General features: G+C 31.8%; 2 protein-coding genes across 15 annotated transcripts; one reads left to right on the top strand and one right to left on the bottom strand.

The window, feature by feature from the left end:
- Positions 1-328: 328 nt before the first annotated feature.
- Positions 329-15,235, bottom strand: Slik (Sterile20-like kinase). Of its 12 annotated transcripts, none has more exons than XR_012048513.1 (15): positions 14,870-15,235; positions 12,176-12,794; positions 11,917-12,081; positions 11,566-11,764; positions 11,256-11,386; positions 10,842-11,165; positions 10,327-10,369; positions 9,773-9,831; positions 8,885-8,969; positions 8,635-8,798; positions 8,007-8,536; positions 7,350-7,888; positions 5,017-7,262; positions 2,742-4,471; positions 2,375-2,514 (listed from the first exon to the last, which is right to left on the bottom strand). XR_012048513.1 is itself a non-coding variant. In XM_072910667.1 (14 exons), the coding sequence occupies exons 2-14, from the start codon at positions 12,332-12,334 to the stop codon at positions 2,359-2,361; spliced, it is 4,800 nt and encodes a 1,599-aa protein (XP_072766768.1). In that variant the 5' UTR covers positions 12,335-12,794; positions 14,870-15,235; the 3' UTR covers positions 329-2,358. The 12 variants fall into 12 exon arrangements, 1 of the variants encoding a protein (XP_072766768.1); XR_012048519.1 differs by lacking the exon at positions 14,870-15,235 and adding an exon at positions 14,659-14,852; XR_012048518.1 differs by lacking the exon at positions 14,870-15,235 and adding an exon at positions 14,558-14,582.
- Positions 15,236-17,282: 2,047 nt separating this feature from the next.
- Positions 17,283-23,728, top strand: LOC140676594 (odorant receptor 4-like). 3 transcript variants are annotated; one of them, XM_072911791.1, is made up of 6 exons: positions 17,283-17,732; positions 18,413-18,610; positions 18,914-19,121; positions 22,850-23,005; positions 23,089-23,215; positions 23,497-23,728. In XM_072911791.1, the coding sequence occupies exons 1-5, from the start codon at positions 17,368-17,370 to the stop codon at positions 23,134-23,136; spliced, it is 975 nt and encodes a 324-aa protein (XP_072767892.1). In that variant the 5' UTR covers positions 17,283-17,367; the 3' UTR covers positions 23,137-23,215; positions 23,497-23,728. The 3 variants fall into 3 exon arrangements, with proteins under 3 accessions (XP_072767892.1, XP_072767890.1, XP_072767891.1); XM_072911789.1 differs by having other exon boundaries at positions 18,218-18,610; XM_072911790.1 differs by lacking the exon at positions 23,497-23,728 and having other exon boundaries at positions 18,218-18,610; positions 22,850-23,202.
- Positions 23,729-23,991: the final 263 nt, after the last annotated feature.

The raw sequence follows: 23,991 nt of genomic DNA, 5'->3' as shown, positions 1-23,991 counted from the left end.
TGTAAATATTTTATTTTTCACTTTTTAGTTTTTCATTTTTAAAAACTAATAATATATTTATAAAAACTAATAATACATTTATAGTTACTACTAAAACTTTTTACGTAAAATATTTTTAGTGACGTTTAACAAGAGCGCAAGTTTTTGAAATTTATGTATTTTCAATATAAACTCTTACAAATAAATTAACATGATAATTCAAATTCTTCCATATTTGTCGCTAATAAATGAAGAAGTGTTAATAATTAATGTTAATAAAATTGTTTAATGATCAGTGTGTGACATAGGAATAGTAAGATGTAATTGTTTTACAAAATTAATCTTCTCGTTATGTAAAAGAGATATATATAGTGTATTTATTGAAGAAGAAAGAAGAAATCTGCTTCTTAATCGATCATTGTAACACGATGGTATTTATACTAGATTACAGTTCCTTATTATTTAAGCGATTCATCAGAATTCTATGTACAAAACTCCTCGAATATATTTAGAATGTCTCATTTCTGTCGTGCATCCTCCTTCGACTATATATTCTTTTAGACTAAAATTCTAAAGTCTATTTATAATCTCGAGATTTCTTCTTGAAAAAAGAAATCATTTTCAAGATGATCAGAAGATCGAAGGAAAATATTGGACGTATTCCGAGACATCCCGTATTGCAAAACTGATCCACGTCGTAGAGTGACACAATTTATACAATAAAAAAAAAAAAAGATATTTCTTTTTATACAAACACTCTTTATCTACAGCTTGCATTAGCCACGCATGCTCGTTTTAAGTATGCATTACGAGAGAGATTCTCTAGAATGTCATCAGGCTATAATCATGCAAACGTACAATGTATATATATTTGGTGTTATCCTTTGATTTTTAGTGCAATGTAAATTCTCAGATTACTTTGTTCCTTATAACCAAAAATAATTATTTATTCTCGTAGAGTACATCGTATTTTAGAATTAATATAAAACTTTTTAAAACATTTTTAGCTTTATTGCGAACAGACTCACTTTCAGGAAATGTGTTTAGATATGCATCTATATATCTCAGAAAATTATATACAAATTGAAATTATATTTTATATAAATATATAAAATATTTACAGTATATATCATAATTTCGTATATAAATAACATCATTTAAAAAATATCACGCCTTATCACGATATAATTTCAAGCATATAATATTAGAAAGAGAAAATAGTGGACATTCAAGGAACAAAGTAATTCAAGTTTACGGATATTTACTAAAATATTCGTCTGAAGTAGAATACTCGCGTTGCTATTATAAACTTTTTTTTATAAATAACGTAACTATAACCGAACATGGTGACTACAGCTTAATAATATTATTACATGAATTTATACCATATACATAATTCAGCGATTTTATGTATAGGTAAATACTTTAAAATCGTAATGGTTTAAAACAAGTCGGGTGATTTGTATTGCCATATACTGCGCTCTCTTTACTGCTATTGTACAAATTACATGTAACAAATATTAAAAATTTCTAATACGCCCCGACAACACAATCGAATTAAATTGATAGGAGGATATAAGGGTACAATCCTCTTTCTCTTTTTTTAAATATAGAAAACATACATTCCACGTGTTTGTGGAATTGTATATAACTGTAAAATTCTCTATTAACATACGTATATACACAACGATAAGAGTCTCCTCCCTTAAAGTTATCATCGGTTAACTGACACAGTTAACGGAGTTAACTTTTATACGTTATATAATACATACGAGTATGCTTTTATATACCCAGTGTTAGTGTCTTTCATGTTGCGATAAGACTCCAAGATCAGGTATGGGCGGATTAATTTAAGTATATCAATGTGTATATCGTGATATATAAATATATATATATGTAACAATCTATACAGATATATTTTGGATAAAATATTGTTAGTATCAAATTGTAAACTGGCTTTCGTAGCGATGGTTTACAATATGTTTCTCTTCAGATGTTCCGAAAGTTCCGTACTATTGCAAAAAAATCGACGCTATTCCGGTTATTTAATAGTACTTTATTCAAGTTACGCGATGAGCAATGTTACTGAATTTTATCCAAGAATTATAAATGTGTAAAAATATTTAGACATCACCATTGTTCTCATGATGACTCACTTATACACACATATATATAAACAATATAGCCACATCTAGATAGAAATTATTCAGTTCCAAACCGCTTTATCGCGATATTATATACATGTACAAATCAATGATATGCAAAAACGTACTAACTATTCAGTTTCGCAATGACGTTTAGACATATTAAGATCACATGCACGCACGCATATATAATTTTATACACCTTCTCTCGTATAATTCGCAAAAGCGTTCAGCTTCAGCCCTCGCTTACGGAAGACAACGAACTACGCGTAGACTCTGTCGTATGATGAGTCAAGTCGGGAAGGTCGGCCGGCAAGCATAAAGGTATAGCACTAGGACCATAAATCGCCTCCTGTTCCTCCAGTTGTAACGCGAATTGTTCTTCAAGTTTCTGTAATATGAGAAAAAGAGATTTATTTTCATATACATTGGATTATAATAGAATGTAGATCTTTCTCGTGTCATTTAATTAGCAATATCTATGATGGTGTTTTATAAATCTCTAAAAGGGAATAAATGTGCAGAAACAAAAATCGAGTATCTTTGTATTTACAAAATCGCTGCAGACGCGTATGAAGCATGGTCCAACGATGTTTTACAATAATATTATAGACTAACCTTGGCTTAACACTTTGTACACAGCTTTGAAATCCGAAACTTGTGGAATCTCCTTTTTAACTTTTCACTAGGATTTTTTTTATAGGATCACATATATGTATATTGTATGTATATTCGAGTAAGAGGACTGTATATATATATAAAAAAAAAAAAATAGATTGTATATGCTATTAAACAATTATGGAACCCATTATGGAAACCACTCATTGCACCTTATTTTGCTAATTCTAACATGTAACCACACTTACCCTGTTACTTCCATATTTTAACCATTTAAGCTTATAATGAAATACAACATAATTTACGATATACATATGATTAATTGAAATAATGAACAAAGTTACAATATACAAAATGTAAATCTAACATATAATTCTAAAAATGTACATATACATCACAAACTATATTATTCTTTTTGTTATTTCTATTTTCATAAATATTCCTGTATATTAATAATTTTAACTTCAATCTATACTTTTAACATATTAGATACAAATTCATTAATAGTGCTTCTCCTTTCTTTCTTCAAGCATTTTTATCGACAGATTATTTTCTTATCAACTATTAAGTTGACAAAAAATTGCACAATTAAATGGAAATGAAAGAAAAAGAGAAAGAGAAAAGAAGAACACTGACCCACAGATCACACACGCTCAAACTTTTTACATAGATCTCAAAAAATTATGATCTCACCGACTTTTTACATATATCTCAAGAGTCTAAGATCCTATCTAACTGACTGTGCGTATTTTTTCCTATTCTTGGAATCGTAATTTATAAAGAATAAATTAATCTGTTATATTATTATATATAATACGATACTCAAGTTTTTTTTACAAAATCTATATAGTTACTTAGCTTTTAAGTTATATTAATAACTTTTTATATAATTGCATACATAAAAGATATATGTATATATACTACACCTAATCTATATATCTACTGAGAACCCAACTTTATGGCATTAATATTAAAGGCACCAATGAGTGAAGCACAGATTATTTTTTTTATGATTATTTAGAAGAAAGCGTATGTCATATAAATATGGAAATCTTATATTTGAAAGAAAGCTATATAAGATTGAAATTGCAACAAAATTGACACATTTTAAAATGTAGATGATTTAAAGGATGTTTTCTTGCTAGTACGAACTTTTTTACTTTAGATCAAGGATATTTATGGACACACATACATTGATGCGTTAAATGCATGCATACAACACATGGAAATAAAGCTTGCCATTCGCAGAAGCTAGGAAGACTTGGAAATCCATACATGCGTATACTTAAAAGACGGTACTCCATATCTTTAAGAGAAACACAAAGAAACATCAATTTTTGTATACGCATATATACATGTATACACTTGAAACATTTTGCCTATGTGACACAAACGTATTATTAAAAGGATAATTTTAAAACAAACTACTATCTACGAAAAGGTGGCACTAGGTCTGGCCTAGAGTGACTTCGTGAGAGTGTGCCATTTGACGCAAAGGTACCCGCATCCGAAGCACTAATTTTTAGCGACACTCTGGGTATAGTGAAAGACGGAGAGGTGGGAGTGGAGCGCGGTAAGCGTGGAGATCTCCTCCAAGTGTCGGAAATTACGGTTTTAGAGTAATCGAAAAAGGGAAAAGAGAGACCACTAAGAAGACCAGAAGAAGGCAAATAGTCTTGGTAGAGTTTTTCCAATGCTTCCATTTCAGCCGCCAGATCAGCTTCTATCTTCTATAACAGGTACATCAAGGCTTATTTCAGACTTATAATGTTCGACACTCTGTTGCGTTTAAAATAACTTTAACTGCAAACTCTATATCGTATATTTTCTTTTTCTCCTGTTTTCTCTAATTGTTTTTAATTATTTACAGCAATTTTTATTTTATTAATGATTAGTCATGCAGATTAAAAGCTCCGCGCAAAGCGACGCAAGCTGGATGCAGAAGCGGACGTATTTAATACACGAAACAATCAATCGAACAATTAAGTTTGCGCCCATATTTCGGTTCTCGGTTACTTTATACCGTTGCGTCGGTTTGCGCCGACCTTCCGAATAAACTAAATTCTCACACACTGTTACAAATGCGTCAAATTAAATAAAAAAAAAAATAATAATTTTGAAAGTAAAGCACATATTGCTGGGTCGATAGAAAATTCAAAAGCAATTACATTACCAGGCTGTCAAAGATCAATTTTTTCATCCAAGAGAAACATCAATAAAATATAAAATTTAGGACAATCTTTGTCCATTTATCCAAGATTTGCCCAGTATTTACCTGCTTTCGGGGCTTAAGTTGCGCTTTCCACTCACGAATTTCCTTGCCATAAGCCTCCTCCTGTTCCTTCAACTTTAGCGTCTCATGTTCCATCAGCATCTTTCGCTTTTCATTCTGCAATTGCTCCAGTTCCTTGATTGTGGCGTCGCTCTGGGCCCTTACTTCCTCGAGCTGCCTGGAATGCTTCAGTTCGAATCTCTGTTGCTCCGCTCTATATCTCTTCTTCTCATTCTCCTGGAACTTTTTCAGCTTTTCCCGCTCAGCGTCGGGATCCGGCGCGAGAACAGACGACATCGAGATCCTCATCGATTCACGGAACATCATTTCACGCGCCTTCATTTCATTGCGAATACGCTTAGGCAAATTTCTACGTTCCACTGTTTGCCGCTTGATCAATTCTTCTTCCTTCCTTTGATTCATTCGCTTCATTTGTTCCAGTTCCTTCTCATGCCGGATGAGCATTTGGTGTCTTTGTAGGAAGAATATATCCTTGAGCTGTTTCTTGAGCAACTGTTGCCGCTCGTGTATCTGCCGTTCCTCCTGCTCCCAGATGGCCGCTTCCCTGCCGCGCATCAGTTGTTGCTTCTGCTGCAAGAATTGCCGCTCCATCAACGCAATCTTCTCGCGGTGACTATCCGACAATCGCCTCAGCGACATCTCGTGGCTCTCATTGAGTTTCTCCAGGAAGAGCTTCTCTCGCTCTTCGTGCTCTGCTTCGAGTTTCTCCTTTCGTATCTTAAACGCACTCTTCCGCTTATCCTTTGGCATCAAGTCTATCTCTTGCTTCAATAATCTCAATTCTTGTTTCAGGCCCTCTCGGAACTGTTTGAGTTCCCTCTCTTGCTCGCTACGAATTTTCTTGGACGCCAGTCGCAGATCAACCTCCTGCTGCGCCTCTGCCCGCTCGATCTGCTGTCTCTGTTGCCTGGCGAGTGTCTCTAAATCCGCTTCAGCGTTACGTTCCAAGAGTTGTCGTTCCTGTTCGAACCGTTTCTCTTGCTGATCTTTGTTAAACTGTGCCTTCTGTGCCAAGTCCTGGAATTGTTTCTGCTCCATCTTCTGCAACATCTTCAATTCCCTCAGCTCTTGCTTCCTGAATATCTGATCGTCGTATACCTTGCCATTTTCATCATCGCCGTATATGACCTTCGAAGTTGTCGTTGTCACCACGACACCGTCAATCTCGAACTTTCTCGTGCGCTTTCTCGTCTTCTTTTTCAGATTCATCATCTGTATATCCTCCTTTGTTCTAGTCGGTCGAGACATCTCGCGATTATAATCGGGTTTACGACGTAGAACAACCTCCTCGTCGACCTCCGTGTGCTGAGCTTGATTCAAGCGATTTTCCTTGTTCGACTCCCTGCTATCTTGACTGATCGTCGTTGAGATGGATTCGGCGTCAGAGCGATCGATGCTCTTGCTCGGCGTGTGCGATCTTATGGAACTGGAATCACTCTGAGACCTAGAACCTTCAAAGCTATCCGGAGAGATTCGTTTCTCTTTGCCGAAACTCTTGACGTTGGTCTCTTTCGGCTTAACCGTCTTCACAATTCTATCATCGGCATGATGCGACATGATCTCATTTTTGATCAATCCGTTCATCTTCTTCGCTCCGTTTCTCTCGTAGTTATCTTCCGGAGATTCTATAGTCGTACTGGCGATCATCACTTTGCTGCTCTCATCTCCACTATCGCTTCTCAAACTTGATCTCTCGTTCGAGCTAAGATCGCTGTGAGATGAACCGGTACGAATAACATTGTGTTTCTTGGATATCGAAGAATCTTTCACTTGTTCTTTATCATCGCCCACCGTAACTACGGACACGTGACTGGTATCCTGCAACTCGTCTACAATTGGACTCACTATAATAACCTCTGACTCGTCCAACTTTTTACCAATCCTCTTGGACACGTCGGTAAGTACGATAGGCTGTTCCTGTGGCGTGTATTCCAGACTATCCAGACTAGGAAATGCGTCCTCGTCAACAATAGAATTGTCATTCACCTGAGTCTTGTTCATTTCATTGGCAACAATAACGACCTCCGACGTCGGTGAAGTGTGACGCGGAAGAGGTGTTGTCGTTGTTGTCGTCGTCGAGGGTGCGTCCACCAGTACAGGCGGATGCGTCGTCACGACGGTAACCTGACTTATGTTACTCGCTAGACTATTCGACATGTCCGGCGAGTCGGCAGTAATACGGACAGTCGAAGTGTTTAAGCGTACTTCTTGCTCGGGTTGACTTTTTCCTGCAACATAAATAATATAACGTAAGTAGAGAAAAGGTAAAGATAAATTTATCTATTCAAAATTGATATTTGTTATTCAATTTTTACCAGTAATAACGACTATATTGTCTCCGCTGCTTCTTCTCGAACCGCTTCTACTTTTCAGTGGCGTTGACGTAATTACCGACACGTTAATTCCCGAATCATGTTTCTCCAAACTCTTATCGTCGCTCACTGCGTCTTTTCGAGCGCGTTCCGTTCTATTATCATCCACTTTAACGTGTAATTCGTCCGAGAAGCTTTCCAAGGAATCGTTTCTGGATGATCCCGCGCTGCGACTTTTCACAGTCGCATTCTCAGTCTTTATTAGGCCAAACTGTGTCTTAATATCTTCTGTGGAATTAGCCTTAATGTTATTCTTCTCTGATAGAATCGTCGATGCGATGGTTGATGTATGCTTCAAAGCTTCCATGTAACCGTCACTTATTCTTTTTGCAGAATCCATGGATAATCGTTTTTCCAATACAGCGTTTAGTTTCTCTCCAACGGATTTCCGTTTTTCTTCTAAACTCTTATAATCCTCTTTCTCTCGAGAGTGCAGATCATAATTCGTTACGTCATCAACGGACAATAATTTATTTTTCAACCTAAATTGAAATATTATTTTATAATAGAATTTTCAACTTTTTAACTCTATTTCAGTTTCAATACTCGAATTTTAATACGCGCTAATAAAAAATAATTAACTAAATAAAAACTACTTACCTATCCTTATCCTCCAAAGATGATTGCTTATATATTATTTTCGACAAATCTTCAATCATTTCTGGTTTTACTGGTGCCGATTTGCGTTTCTCATTTACTCCTAATTGCTTTTTCGAAACAGGACTCGATTTGCTATTTATTAACTTTTGTTGATTTTCAAATCTTCTTATATTATCGAATAATTTAACGTTATCTTCATTTTCAGCTTTCTTTATTTTTCCGGAACCATCCAATTCATTTTGCATTCGATCTTCAAGTTCCAAGTTTCTTTGTTCTTTAACGTTTATCACTTGCTGATCTACTGTTTTTTCATTTTGCAACAACTTAGTAATTTGTGATTTGTCTTCAGCAGATTTATGTTTATCCGTTAAGTTCACGATCTTTTCGACGTCTTTCGGAATGTTCTCTCTCTCTTCGACGTCCTTCTTCTTCTTTTCTTCGCTATCTTGACGCATGGGTGGTGGTGGAGGTGCCGGCCCTTTATCTCGAGATAATCTACGTTCGTTTGTTTCGCTTGGCGGCTTAGGTGCCTGAACAAATAATTTATACACGATAGTAAAAACTGCTCTTCAAATACGAAGACACGATGAACTAATCGTTAACTACGATAAAGAGTTATGTCAAATACCTGCTTTTTCTCGGCAAGTGCGGGCTGTATGTTCTCTTTGGATTCAGCTTTACGTAATCTTTTATTCTTGTCTTCCTTCTCACCATCCCGATTAATCTCACGCTTATGACTTTCTTCTTTCTTCACAGGCGCAGGTAATGCCACGTGATTTTCTTTATCGGTGACTAAAAAAACGAAGAAAACATTATTAGTATACTTTACATTGTCGTGTCCATTAGATATGGGAGTAAAATTTTGTAAAATATCTCACTCTTAATTTCAGCATCAAGGCGCGTAGGAGCGGAGTCATCTGTGATTTGATCCAGCTCCAGAGGAAGCTGAGACGTGCGCTGCTCCTGAAACATTAATGTACGTGTGATTTATACGCGAATATAACAAATAAAATAGAAAAAAAATCTCTTTTAATTTGTTGTCATTTAATTTCCTTATCATTGCTAATAATGAGATATTAAAAGTAACATGTAACTAAAAATACATAGATAAAAATTTAAACCAATACTGTAGATTGTAATTATAATTTAGAGTTTATCACTTTGATATAAAAAATATGTAACATAAATAAAGCGTTAAAAAAAGAAATAAAATATACTAAATATAATATTATTTCATGCTGTACATATAGGATGGTTCATTCATGTAAACCACAAGTTGCTTTCTAATAAAAACTATTACAAATAACAAAATTCTTTTTATTATATTTGAAATCTTTTACACGGACAAATAAAACTGCTAGATCTTCCAATATAAGCAACCTTTTCCTTGCTTTTTGAAATAAAATTTTAATATTTTTTTTTTATATGAATTCTCATCACATTCCACATATAAAAATATTAAAGTGTAATCATCAGAAAATAAATATTTTATATTTTATTTACGATACTATTTAGATGATACTTTTATCTTAACACATCATTTATTCCATAATAAGCCTTAAAACTAAAAAATTTTGATCGCTTTCCCTGATATTTTTTAATAGTTTCAGAGAAAACAACTTACAACATGAAAGACTGTCGTATAAAATATTTTTATATTATGCATTAATATATAATTTTGTTTGTATATTACACAGCTTTCAATCTCACAATCAGGATTAATCGATCCTGTTAGCGCACAAAATACGACAGTGCAAGCTACTAACCTGACATACATTGGGGTAATGAGGCTGGCGAGGGCCAGGAGAACCGCATGCACAACCAAAGTAATTACAATTATCACAAATACATCTCGATCACACCAATATGTATTTTATATAGAAGACATTCTCTACTATATATCAATACAATTCTACACATACACTTTTAACCACTTATTCCTCATGATTGTAGAGAAAAGTAAAATTTATGACATCAAACTTAAACTTTAAATGCATGCATTATTATATATTGCAACCATTATTACGGCAATATTTATATATATATTTATATATATTTGCTAATTGTAAGATGATTACATCATGCATATCGGTTGCAGTTAAATATAAACAATTTCACATCATATTCTCATCTCATATTCAAGAATTTATAACTTATAAACCAACAAACTATAAACATATGTTCTTAATATTTTAGAAATACTGGACGCGGGAATAGTGGTTTTAAAATCGATATGTACTCTGATCAACATTTTAACAATTTATATTCCATTTTATAAATGAGAAACACATATATGCTTCACCTAGAAGCAGCTTACCAATTCGCTGATATTGTTCTCTGTGTTTTTTCGTTTTTTTGGCCTTCTATAATAACGGAAGCATGTAACAATGTGTAATACATGTTAATTCTGCACTGTCATTCAATATATATAACTTTAAATTGTGAAATGTATGGATATCTACCCATGCTACTCTTCTTGTACTAGAATAAATTCTTTTTGGATATGATTGTGTAAATTGAAACTTTAATACTAAATTATAGACAGTTTATGCAACTATGGCATAAATTAAGATATGTAAAAAACACTATGTTAAAATATTTCTTCTTCTTTGTATATAATAAAGCAAATATGTTTAATTCATGCAAAAAATATTTATGGATGCAATTTGTATTTTTTAAATATAAATATATACATGTATTTGTTATTTATATTCAATTCTATGAATTTATACTTATTGATCAACTTAATAAATTAGTTTCATTGCATACGATCTGCATAATTAACATGTACCTGAAAAATTTTAAATAAAATGTATAGTGAGAAATAAAACCTACCTCCGCTTCATCGTCTACAAGCTCCTCTTCAACAACATCCGCCTTATATTCAAGCAACAAATCCCTGATAGGCTTTGGATCTAAATTTCGGCTTATGAACGGATGTTTTAACAAATCGTCAGCTGTAGGTCGTGAGGTCGGGTCCTTTATAAGTGCTTTAGCAATAAAATCATTAAATTCCTTACTCCATTTCCCAGGCTGATCCAGTTTCGGCGGATCGCTTTTCTGTATTTTAAGTAGCACTCGCATCGGTGACATTTCGTGGTTCGGTGGCTCCATTTGTGCAAACTCTATCAGAGTTATACCAAGAGACCAGATGTCTACCTAAATAAGATAAAAAATATCATGTTTATAAGTTGAAATTGGAATAAAGGATAATATAAATACACTTATATATAAGAATATATCACCAACTTTAAAATCATAAGGATTGTCTCTAAACGTTTCACATAAAACAACCTCGGGTGCCATCCAATAAGGAGTGCCAATAAATGTATCATGTTTCTGTAAAGTATGCTTGTTCTTTGCAGATACTCCAAAATCAGCTACAATCAAAAACAAAAATTCTTGTTATACATTAAGTTTAAAACGCAACAGCACATACACAGCGGAAATATGTATATTTATTGAAGTTGAGGTATTTACCTAATATATTATTAAGTTTAAAACACAACAGCACATACACAGTGGAAATGTAGATATTTATTGAAGTTGAGGTATTTACCTAATTTAACACCTCCCGCCATAGTCAGTAAAACATTCCCTGCCTTTAAATCCCTGTGTATAACTTTGGATTTGTGTAGAAAAACAAGACCTTTAGTCATTTGCTGACAAATGTACGCTATTTGCATTTCAGTCAACGCTTTTTCCAACTCAACCATTATGGAATCCACAGCACCACCATCGCAATACTCAATTAACATCTATATAATAATGTTTCTCTTTTTACTTTCTTTTTCATAGTAATTGATCAATTAATTACATCATAGAAATAATTATCTAACTTATCAACTTTTATTATAAGTGTTAAAATTTTTACAAAAAAAAAAAAAAAAAAAAAAAAAAAGTAACATACCCATAATTTTCCCTCAATGAAATAGGCTTCGTGTAATTCAACAATATTAGGATGTTTGCATTCTGACAAAATATCTATTTCAATCATAAAATCACTAAGATCATCTTCTCCCTCTAATGCGCACATTTTTGCAGCAGCAAGCTGATTGGACTGTCTATGTTGTGCCTACAATAAACAGTATAACAATCATTTAAAAATATGTAGATTGGATAAAATATAACCATGTTTAACAGACTAGAATTTCTTTATGCGATATTACCTTATAAACTTTACCAAACGCACCATCGCCTAGTTCACCCACCATTTCCCAAAACTCCTCTGGGTTACAGTCCATTTTAATGTTGTTATACAACTTCTTCTTCTTTGCGTCATTACCACCAAAGTGGAATGCTTTCTTCAGATTTGATAAGAATGACATTTTGGCAGTTGCACTGTTGATATATTTGCACGTACACACAAACTGAACTATTATTATAATTTGAACACACACTCTTCAAAATACTCCTCAACTATACAAAATGTAGATATTAACAATTGTGTATTAAATTCATAAAATGTTACTTTGCTCAATGCTTAAACGAGCTCATTTCTCTATTATTTCTCAACGCTGTAATAAGCGGTATTTAAAACAATTATTACTTTATAGTGTCCATTATTTTAATATCTATTGTATCAAGAGTTCTTTAAACACAGATATTTGTTTCAGATCCCTGCTGGATACCAAGGGACCGTGCCGTACCACTCCCTCATTTTTATGAATTCTAAACCACACTTCTTAATTGATTATTGTGCTCAAACTGTTTTGAGTACAAATAAGATGAATGCGACCCATTGCTCTTCAATAATTATATACACAATCTATATTGAAATCAAGCGTTCTGAAACAAAAAAATTTAATACATTATCACATTAATCATCCATTTGTTTGTACGATATTAACTCTATGTTAATTTATCTTGTTAACATAACTTGGTATTTGATTCATATTTTGAAATTAAAAAAAAAATATATATATATATATATCCTTTATATGTATAATTTATATATTTAATATATTAATATTAGTTGTATACTAAACAAAAAGCATATTTTTAATATAACAATAATATATTTTTGTGTTTTAGCAGTTTGAAAATAGTGAATGTTGTAGAAATTCCAGTGATGGAGAAAACTAGGACATAGTCAGTAGAACAACATTCCATAAGATCTCTCTCTTTATATTGGTTTAGAACTGGAAATCATATACAAAGTTGCAACAAGAGGCACGTTTAAAATTCTTTGGAAACAATTTATTGTATGAGAAATATATTAGACACGTCATACACACGAACATATACACACACATGTACACATTATAAATGATAGAAGAGATAACCAGAACTCGAAAAAAAATCAGATATCATTGATAAGCTTAAAAAAAATTACTATCTATGATGTAGTGAATCTTGTCAACAGATATGGAGAAACACAAAAGCTTCTCTAAAACTTTAACAAAAGCATTATATAAAAATTTGAATTTCTACTACATACTTTAAATTGACACTCTGTATTTTTTTTTTTTTTTTTTAGATTAGTAATTTGCTTTTCTTCTCTATCTTCTGGTTCTCGTGTTAATATGCGAACGGAGAAAATGTCACGTAATTAGATTTAAAAAAAAAAAAAAAATACGAAATAACCGGACGCCAATATATTTCACACTCTTCCACGAGTCGACGTTTCCTTTCAAGAGGAAGTGAAGTGACACACAACGACAAACGATTGCAGAACATCTCCTTACTCGTAAAAGCATTTCGCGTGGGTAAGACTTGCAAAACGTCCCCCGGATCGGCTCGTCGGGGAAACGGAAAATTCAATTAGGCGTTGATATACCGGAATACCGTTGCAGTATCGCATACTAATACATGGAAAAAGCACACACGTAACGAAGCAGAGATGCATCGACGATAATCCTCTTTAGCCTCTTTTCGAATACGATCCGCCACCCTTGTCGTCGTCGTCGTCGTCGTTCCTGATCGATAGCGCTGCCTCGGCCCTCGGCTGTTTGCATCTCGCGCTGATTTATCGCGCGAGATCCGCCTGCATCGCGAGCGTGGCAGCGTAACGAGCGATAAGAAAACGAGAAATCGCGCGAATGAACGAACGAAGCGAACGATGACCAACGAGGAGAGACAGAGAAAGAAAGAAAGAAAGAGAGAGACAGACAGACACACAGAGAGAGAGAACACGAGTCGTCGACAGGTGTTGACGCTCGGTCACGCGGGTTGACACAATTTTGACAGGTAACCATAGGTCACGTCGTTACGTCAATGTCGCCGATACGTTCGAGGGCGCCGTTCGACTCGAAAATCTTGTTCTCGCGTATATTATCCATGTATTCGTACGCGGTTAGCTCTCTTCTCTCGTACGAACACGCCCTGACACACGGCTGGAAATCTCCCACGGCGCGTGAGAGACGAGGGCGAGGAGATAGTCGTCGGCGACGACGTTGACGACGATGACGACGTTGGCGACAGACGGAAGATTTGTGTCGCGTGAAACTATGACGTCCGCCGTATAATCCTTCGCGTAAAACCTACGGATTTCTTCACAGCTGCACCTTCTCCGTGCCTACCTGTGTCCACCTACCTACCTACCTACCTACCTATACAATCCCCTTCTCTCGAAAATACGAATATACGTAGGTAATCCGATTTTGAAACGCACAAAGTGTAGAGAAGTGCAGCTACGAGGAACAGAACATACCGCTCTCGATGCAACTAGAAAGAGAGAGAGAGAAAGAGACAGACAGAGAAAGAGAGAACGGGGCGCCGTATAATGCTCTCGCTTCGGGCGACTTCGTCGAGATGACACGATGCCGCGTGTCAGCTTGTGACTCCAGGGCGGACCCAACGTTCGAACGTCACGGAAATGACTCGCGAGAAATGAAACGTCACGGGCGAACGTCTCGGCTCACCTGTTCCGCGCGATTAAGCGAAATCAGCCTGGAGGTCCTGGACACGACACAACCGCTTTCCTCCTCCTCCTCCTCCTCTTCCTCCTCCTTCCCCTCCTTGCTGCAAAATCCACCGGAATGTAGCCGCTATCTGGTTGACGTAGCGCGTCTCGTTTCGCGGGATCCGTCCATCGAGAAAAAGAGAGAATCACGCACTATCGATGCGACACGCGCGCGTGCGATTTCACGCGTTTCGTTCGCGACACGCGGAGGAACTATCCCTCGCGAGGATCGGTAAACTCTGCGCTGGAGTTATGCACGGCCATTTTCAATACCGCTCTCGCCACACACGCTGCGTGATGCGCTCACGCTCACGCACGCATACAGGCCATATACGCATACGCACGCGCCGTCTTATCCCATAGATGATGTAAGGAAATAGATAGGTAACCCTGGTATTTCATGTGATACTGTTTTAAGCGCCTCCTGGGCGAATATATATGTAAACTAATATTTAATATGAAGATAAATATATGCATATACATATATTATATAAAAAATATATATATGATGTCATGATAAATATGACAAGGATCTTATCATATATATATTAAAACTTATATATTTTGTATAGAAAATAATTTAGTATAATTTTTATTGAGTGTTCTAAAATAAATTCTATTATATATGTATAACGTGTAAAATTTATATTTGATAAAAAATTAAATATATTTTTATTATATTATATTAGAATCAAAAACTATCAAACTTCTTATTAATTTATTTATTTTGATTACCTAATATATTAAAAAATTTACATTCAAAATATTGCTTTCTAAATTTAGTTTTTTAATAATACAGATATTTGTAGGAAAATTAATAGAGGCTCAAAAATCTGTTTGAAGTTTTAATAATATATAATGTAATATATTCTTTTATATATAAATATTTAAATATATATATATATATATATATATATATATTAAGCCTTATTCCATACTGGTGGACTATTTTTTATTTTTCTAAAAGTGTCTTTCTCGAAAATAAATGATGTAAAACAAATTAAGCAAATTATTTTTGAAATTTATCAGTTTAATTTTTATTTAAAAGAATTAAAGAAGATATATAATTTTTTTCAAATTTTTAAAAATACTTTTTTACATTAATAAATTTATCAAAAATAAATACTCATCTATACGTTTAGAGGATAAAACTAAAACCAACAGTACGGAGTAATAAGAGTTAAATAAAGATAATTTTCTCTTTAATACTATTTGTATAGAACAAATTAAATACTTTTACTTTTTTCTTAATTGTAAATATTACGGAATTATTATACCTATTTTGTACATACATTTATACATTCTTGTACAAAAAGAATTACTATACTCACTTGGATTTTATTTTTCCGATCGCAAAAAAATTTTTATTTTAATTAGACATAACATTTGTAGAACACACTTTGTACGTGTGGTACCTTTTCTCTTATACAGGGTGTTCCGAAATGACCGGTAAATATTTTAATGGCAGGTTCTTTAAAACATTTTAAGGCGAAAAATTTAATACAAAAATGTCGAGGCTACTAATAGTTTTCAAATTAGGAAGATTTAAAGATCACGAATGACAGGACTAGAATTTCGCGCGCTCAGGTACGGCAAAATAACAAGCGATAAAAGAATTAGATAAATTAGATAAATTCATAGAAGCACTTTTATCACTTGTTATTTTGCTGTACCTGAGCGCGCAAAATTCTAGTCCTGTCATTCGTGTTCTTTAAATCTTTCTAATATGAAAACTATTATAGCCTCGACATTTTTGTATTAAACTTTTCGTTTTAAAATGTTCTAAAGAACCTGTCATTAGAATATTTACCGGTCATTTCGGGACACCCTGTATATTTAAGAACTAAAACATATTATAAACGTAACGAACAATTTATAATTGTAAGATGAAAAGAAGTATTATACACACAAAATAATTGTACTATCCCTCTGCTAAGTGTTTTTCTTTATATTCAATTTTTTCGAGACTCTAGACTATTATAAGTAATTATGTTAGAATTAGTAAGAGCAATTTTATAGATGAATAATTTGTTTAGCTGCAAATGTGTAATAGAGTGTACAGATAATTGTTATACATTATAGAAGAAATTATTATAATTTCTGCGCGTATGGGATAATATGTTATAATTATATACCTTTGTCTCGGGTATCATTAAAAATTCTTACCGCGAGAGACGATAAATGATAAATATACACGCGGAAAGAAAGTGCGTTATATTAGATAATTATCGTCGATAAAATATACAAATCGTCTCTTTCGATCGCCTCTTTGTTACGAGAAACTACTTCTAACTATTAATATGTGAAAATTTTTCCGTCTCGAGACAAAAGTATTTATCTACGATAACGTCAACGACGATATACAATTCCTTTTCCTAAAGAAGCTGTTATTAAAAAACACTCGATATATATTCAACGATAATCGAGCTATAGGCAGCTGCCGCAGAGAGTAGAATAATGCATGTACTTCCGGTGTCATTTGCACTACTCACTTACACCGGTTATTGGAGACCGGTGCATTTTCCTGTCAATTCGTTGAAATATTGGATGTATAATCTTTATTCCGCTTTTATGTTTGTTTTACTGCATTTGTTCACGTGCTATGGTATAGTTGACACTTTTGTCTTATCAGTGAACTTGGAGGAATTTGTAGAAAAGTGCTACCTATTTCTTTCGATCTTCGGCGTTTCCTGTAAAATTGTGCATCTCTTCATACGTCGCGGAAAAATCATCGATCTGGATAAGATGTTGTTGGAAAATAATTGTATCCCCAGGGATATGGAAGAGAAATTGATCCAAGAAAGATTTGATCGACACGCGAGGTATATGTAATTATTAAACAGATTATGACAAAATATTGTTTTATTAATTGTGAATATTTTTTTTTCACTTGTATGTTGTCGGACAAAATTAACATTTTTTTTCTTTTGTATTTTTTTTCTCTTGCTTTTATTTACAAAATAATTTTTCAAAACATCTCATTATTTACTTCAATTGAAAAATAGTCTTTTTGACTCTTTTTTCTTTATTTATTTTATAATAATTATCTTCCTTGTTAATAATACATAAGGCGATATACTGCATATAAGACACAAAATTTAAAATTTAAAATTAAAAAAAATATATTTTTTAGGTAATTTATAAGTAATTTATATAAAAATTCTTTTCAATAACTTATTAAGAAAACTTGATGTGTATATATGTATTTATAAATTTAAAAATTATATTGTATCTATAAACAAAATTTTTTTGTATTTATAAATTTTTTTAAAATTTATTTTCATGAATAATATATATAAATTTGTAGACAGGTTACGATCGCCTGCGAGATTCTCAATGAATCCTGCGTAATATTCGGGACTGTCGCGCAATTTTACATACTTCTGAAGACGCGTACTTTACCTGTGTACAACTGGGCGCCCTTCGACCTATCATCAATATACGTCTTCTTGCCTATATTGATATTCCAATGCGTGGGTTTAATATTATGCGCAAATTGCAGTGTCGCACACGAGACGCTAATTTCCGGTATGATGATCCAGACCTGCGCTCAATTCGAAATTCTGTGTCATCGCGCTCATATATTGCCCATGTTGCTAATGAAAGCTGAGAAGAGTAGTGATGAATCAGGCGAGAATCTGATAGCACGTGAGAAGGCAATCATTCGTGATCTAATAAATCATCATCTTTACATTTATAAGTAAATATTTATGACGATTAAGAAGATAAAAATGAAAATTCATCCTTTGTAGATTTTATAGTTTTTTAATGATAAAAATATGCGCTCATTATTTTTTTTATATAATGTGTTAATTATTTTTTTATGCGATTAATAGTTATCGGTTGAATGCTATGGTGCTATTATTTTAATTCAACTATTCACTTGTTTTAATTATTAGTTATAATTTATTAACTATAATATTAATTACAGTTTACTTTATTTTAAATTTTTTATTTAATAATTTAAAAAATAATAAAACAGAAACTCTATATAAAATTTCAGATTTGCATACAAGGTCAATGCAACTTTTACAACAATGATATTCATTCAATTTGCCCTCATCTCCCTAGTTCTTTGCATGAGCGTCTACAAACTGTCTACAATGACATCATTCTTGAGTTTCAACTTTGCACACAAATTTTCTTATCTGTGCTCCATGCTCATGCAAATATTTCTTTATTGCTGGTATGGCAACGAGGTGACATTAAAGGTAGGAATTTGTTGATATTTTTAGGTTGTTAATATATTGATGCATAAGTACATTTATTATATGTTTATTTTTCTATTTTTTTTAAATACACATAATGCTATCCTTAATTAGAATATATATAGTGTTTTAAGTTAATATATAATGTTTAAAGTAATTTTAAAATGTACTAATAATTATTTGTCGTTGATATTGTAAATTTTAATACTTTTCTTTAATTATCAGTTCTAAACATAAATACACTTTTTCTTTAAAAAAAACGATTGAATTGTTTAGCGGTTTTTAATTTTCCAAATTCATTTGTTCTAATTGCTCTCTGATAATTATTTAATTTAAATAAATACACAAAATTGAATATTAAACAACAAATATATATTTAGCAATTAAAAGAGAGAATAACGAAATGGAAAAGGTAATTTTGGAAATAATATTATGTCAAAATTATTAATTAATATATATTAAATATTATATAACTTTATTCTTCAGCTTTTGCCAAGAAATTAGATTACAAATTAGATTACAAATTTTCTATTCAAATTTCCATCCATCTATATCATTATTTCTTATCGCTTCGCATTTTTAATATATACCTCTTACAATTCTTCTACCTCTCCTACATACATTTATTATATACCAGCAAATTAAACTAAACTAAATAAATTTAATAAGACTTTTAACAAAATAAATAGCAGATCTTATATCTTATAACACCTTTACATTTTTATCCTACTTAAATCTCTCTCTTACTTCTATAACTGAATAACTATTAAATCACCGTCTTGTATATAATTTTTTTTTTCTTCTTTTTTTTTTTCTCGATAACCTTTTCAAGATTTTTCTTTTCTTCTCTCTTAATTCTCATTATTTCATATTCTCTCCTCTCCATTTCTATCTAAGTCATTGAACCCATTCTTTTACCACATTATATTCTTTTACATAATGCTTTATTATTATGTTGCTCTATATTATCTTCAATATTTATTATTTTTTTCCATATTGCCACATCTCTTACTAGAGCTTTTACTTCATCAATCTAAAATGTCATTCCTTAAATATTTCGGTTTATTTATTTCTAATCCCCTCTCTATTTCTTTATTTTTATTATTATACCGCATCTTTTATCCCAGCTTCTTCCATTTACCTTTATAAATATTATCCTTTCTCCAACCTAATATATATTATAATAACTTTCCTTTTCTTTACATATAATTCTTTTTGTTTCATGCTTTTCTTTTCGATCCAACATATATCTTCATCAGATTTTTTTCTTCCTTTTTTTCTCATCCTTTCCTCAAATCTCCTTGCTCCAATTCCTCAATTTATTTTTAGTTTTTCCAATCCTAACTCTCTATTCATTAAATACCTTGAAGTACAGAAATCTAGCCTAAATACCCATGAAACATAATCGAGCATTATTTTTTTCAACTTCTTTTTTTCTTATCATCCTCAAAATTCAACTCCATTGTACCAAATACCTATACAGCATCCACCTCTCTTCTCCTAAAATTATCTTTACATATTCTTTCTCCTAAACCCCACACTTTGCACGCTACTTTCCCTTTTCTACTTAATTCCTTGTGAGATTTATATAATTTCTTTTGCTATTAAAGACAAATCCTAGGTATTTAAACCTCTTTACCTCTTCTATTCTTTCATTTTCCCATTTACATTTTTCTCTCCTATTTTTCCCAGCGCTATTAAATACTACAATCTTTCTTTTATCTGTACATAATATCATTTTTCTATCCTCCAAAAATTGTTTTACTGTTTTCATCGTATCCTCTAATTCTTCTTTATATACTTAGCTAACAATACACATCTGTATAAGTTATCCTATTTTAGCCTAGCGTTATGCAACCTGTATACTTCTTTTTTCTAATTCCCTATTCTGCTATATACACATTAAACAGAGAAACTCAATACATCCTTACCTCATTTCTTTTTCTGTCCTTGTTAATCGTAGCTTTTGTTTCTTCATATCTCTTCATTATCTCTATCAAGTCTTACTCACTTCTTTTTTCCATTATTTCTCATAGTTTTTTCTCTTTTTATATTATTATCTTTTGAGATCTATGAATAAATTACCTTTTCTTTTCCTTTATCTTTTTCCTTCCTTTCTCCCTTTATATAATATGACTCAACACATATATACAGAGTGTCCGATAAGTGGTGGAAAACCTGCTAATGATTGTTGAGATCATTTGGAGACGATTTTTCCTCAGCGAAAATGTCAAGGCATCAATAATTTTCGAGTTATAAGTGGTTGAAGAAAAAGGCGCTTTTCGCAAACTAACTTCGCTAAACTTTTTGAAGTTGAAAAATTACCAAAACTACATTCTTCAGTTAATTTCAGATAGAGTTTATCCTAATAGAATTTTAATTTAAGGCTTAATTATAAAGATATATAATGATAAAAATTGGAAACTTGCAAAAAATGATGAAATGGTTTCTTGATATTTTCGCTGAGGAAAAATCAATTCCAAATGATCTCAAGAATCTGCCATTAACAGGTTTTTCACCAATTACCGGACACCCCGTATATTTTCGATAGCAAAGCGCCCTGTTCTATTAAATCCTGACTTTGTAAAAATCTTATTTCTTCTGTACACATATATATTATATTATACAGAGTTGGAAAAGTTACTTTATAAAAGTAACTCGTTACTGTTCTTTTTTCCGGAAAGTAACTCGTTATTAATTCCAAAAAATAATTCGTTACCGTTACCGTTACTCAAAACGTAACGAATCATTACAATTTTCGTTACTTTTTTTGTATACAATACAAACATTACATAAAAATTTTTTAAATACAACACCAAATTAAATTTGCACTAAAAATTTTTAAACATTAAAGTAATCAAAATGATATAATTTTGATAGTGATATCGCTATTATGATATAAAAGTATGTAATAATTTTGATAATAAATTATTTTAAATAAGAGAAACTTTTGAAAAAATTGTAGATAAGCTTTCATAAATACTTTTAGATGCTGTAAATGTAAATAAAGTGATTTGCTTATTGTTAGTTTGCTTTCAATAGATTTGTAAATATGGTCAAAATCACTTTCTTTACGTCTCTTTAATTTTTTTTATTTTAAAATTCTAATACAATACGATAATTTTCATAATATCAAATTCTTGACTAATCATTGAATTATCTGTCTACTTAAATATTTTTTGACGAAGTAGAAAGATTCCGATTTCGAACTAAAAAGAGATTCCAGTAATTTCTATGTGATACTGCGTTTCAACATTCTTATCAATCTCTAAGTTCCATTTCGCGCATATGTGTATCTACAGTATATGTTACATGTACTATATAAAATACGCATGAAATGAAAAATACCTATGTTCTTTATTTGAAAATTATATTCGAAAAAAGTATAGTAGATTCAAGTATATTTAAGTATATTTGAAAAAAATGCCAAATAGCACAGAAAGACCAAAAGAGATCTTAAAGATATTTAAAAGACAATAAGACGTCTTTAAGTTGTCTTTTAAGCATCTTTTAAAGATATGTGCTCTCTGAAAAGTAACGATAAAAGTAACTATTAATTTTGTTACTCATTATAAAAAAACGAAGTTACTTTTTCCGTTAAACAAAATTTGTAAAGCCGTTACAATTACCAAAAAAAAGTAACGACGTTACAAGTAGCGCTTTACTTCCCAATCCTGATATTATATATATCAGTTAATTAATAATTATTGCTTTAATTAATTTTTTCACAGAGTATCGACGTCAGCACTGCTATTTATGAGATGGATTGGACGAAATTAAAAGTCGGAGTAATGAAAGAGCTTATGATAATAATGATGCGTGCCGACAAACCTATTACAATGTCGAGTGGCTATATAATTACATTAAGCACTGAATCGTTTATGAGTGTTAGTATTTGAAATTAATGTTAAAATTAATATTAAAATTCTTACAGTCATGATCTAATAGATAAATTATTTTTTCTGTGCAGATTCTCAAAATTTCCTACTCAGCGTATAATTTTTTAAAAGACGTTTAGATGGATTAAAAAAAAGTATTAGACTAAATGTATAAATCTTCACGTATTGTGATTTCTTCAAGTATATATCATTTTTTAGGTACTCATATGTTCTAACATAATAAAAATAAATAATTAATTGTATAATTATATAATTTTAATCATGCTTTTTTTCAGTTTAAGATATCTTTCTTTCACTGAAGTTTTAATTCAATTTCGTTAAATTTAAACAAATTTTCATTTAAATAAAAATTATAATTATAATTCCTCTCATTATAATTTTAAATTATAATGAGTGCAATAATAAGTTAAATATTTCGTTAATTATTTTTTCTTACATTTTTTTATAATAACTTGTAATATTACTAAAGAATTTTTTAGTTGCAGTATGTGCTTTGGACTGATGCGTAAAGAGGCAGGATAGAATACTAACTGTTCGTTATTTGGAATCTTAATTATAATTGTATCAACGGATATGGCAATCTCGATATCGCGGCGTAGCATGTATTAATTCGCAAATGCACAAATAATCCTGTGGAATATTGTTGTGAAATATCACACGTATTTCTAAATCTCAAATGCAACATTTTATGCAAATAATGCAAATCTCTAAAAAATTTTGTAAGATAAATTTTTTGGTATTTTACATTTAATGATAAATGATTATGATTTATAATAATATATTTAATGTCTCAGAACATGGCTGTATACACACACACATACATTTGGAGTGAAATATAACATACAAACGTGAATTCCATTTTTTCAGACATTCATTAGATATTTCTTTTTTTTTTTTTTTTTTTTTTTTTTGATAATTTACTTAAAAAGATAATTTAAAACTAAAATTACGACAATTTATAGTCAACACTGCCT

Source organism: Anoplolepis gracilipes, chromosome 2 (assembly GCF_047496725.1).
Source record: "Anoplolepis gracilipes chromosome 2, ASM4749672v1, whole genome shotgun sequence".
NCBI lineage: Eukaryota > Metazoa > Arthropoda > Insecta > Hymenoptera > Formicidae > Anoplolepis > Anoplolepis gracilipes.
This window is presented reverse-complemented; position numbering and strand designations above follow the sequence as displayed.

What these genes read in the sequence shown, in the direction of transcription:
- Slik (XM_072910667.1), bottom strand. Translation starts at nt 12,334, where the DNA reads ATGTCATTCTTATCAAATCTGAAGAAAGCATTCCACTTTGGTGGTAAT. An exon ending in CGTTTGGTAAAGTTTATAAG is followed by an intron (nt 12,082 to 12,175) that starts GTAATATCGCAT and finishes TGTTTATTGTAG; the next exon opens with GCACAACATAGACAGTCCAA. An exon ending in TCTTTGGAGGATAAGGATAG is followed by an intron (nt 7,889 to 8,006) that starts GTAAGTAGTTTT and finishes ATTTCAATTTAG; the next exon opens with GTTGAAAAATAAATTATTGT.
- LOC140676594 (XM_072911789.1), top strand. Translation starts at nt 17,368, where the DNA reads ATGCATGTACTTCCGGTGTCATTTGCACTACTCACTTACACCGGTTAT. An exon ending in CATCATCTTTACATTTATAA is followed by an intron (nt 18,611 to 18,913) that starts GTAAATATTTAT and finishes ATAAAATTTCAG; the next exon opens with ATTTGCATACAAGGTCAATG. An exon ending in GCAACGAGGTGACATTAAAG is followed by an intron (nt 19,122 to 22,849) that starts GTAGGAATTTGT and finishes ATTTTTTCACAG; the next exon opens with AGTATCGACGTCAGCACTGC.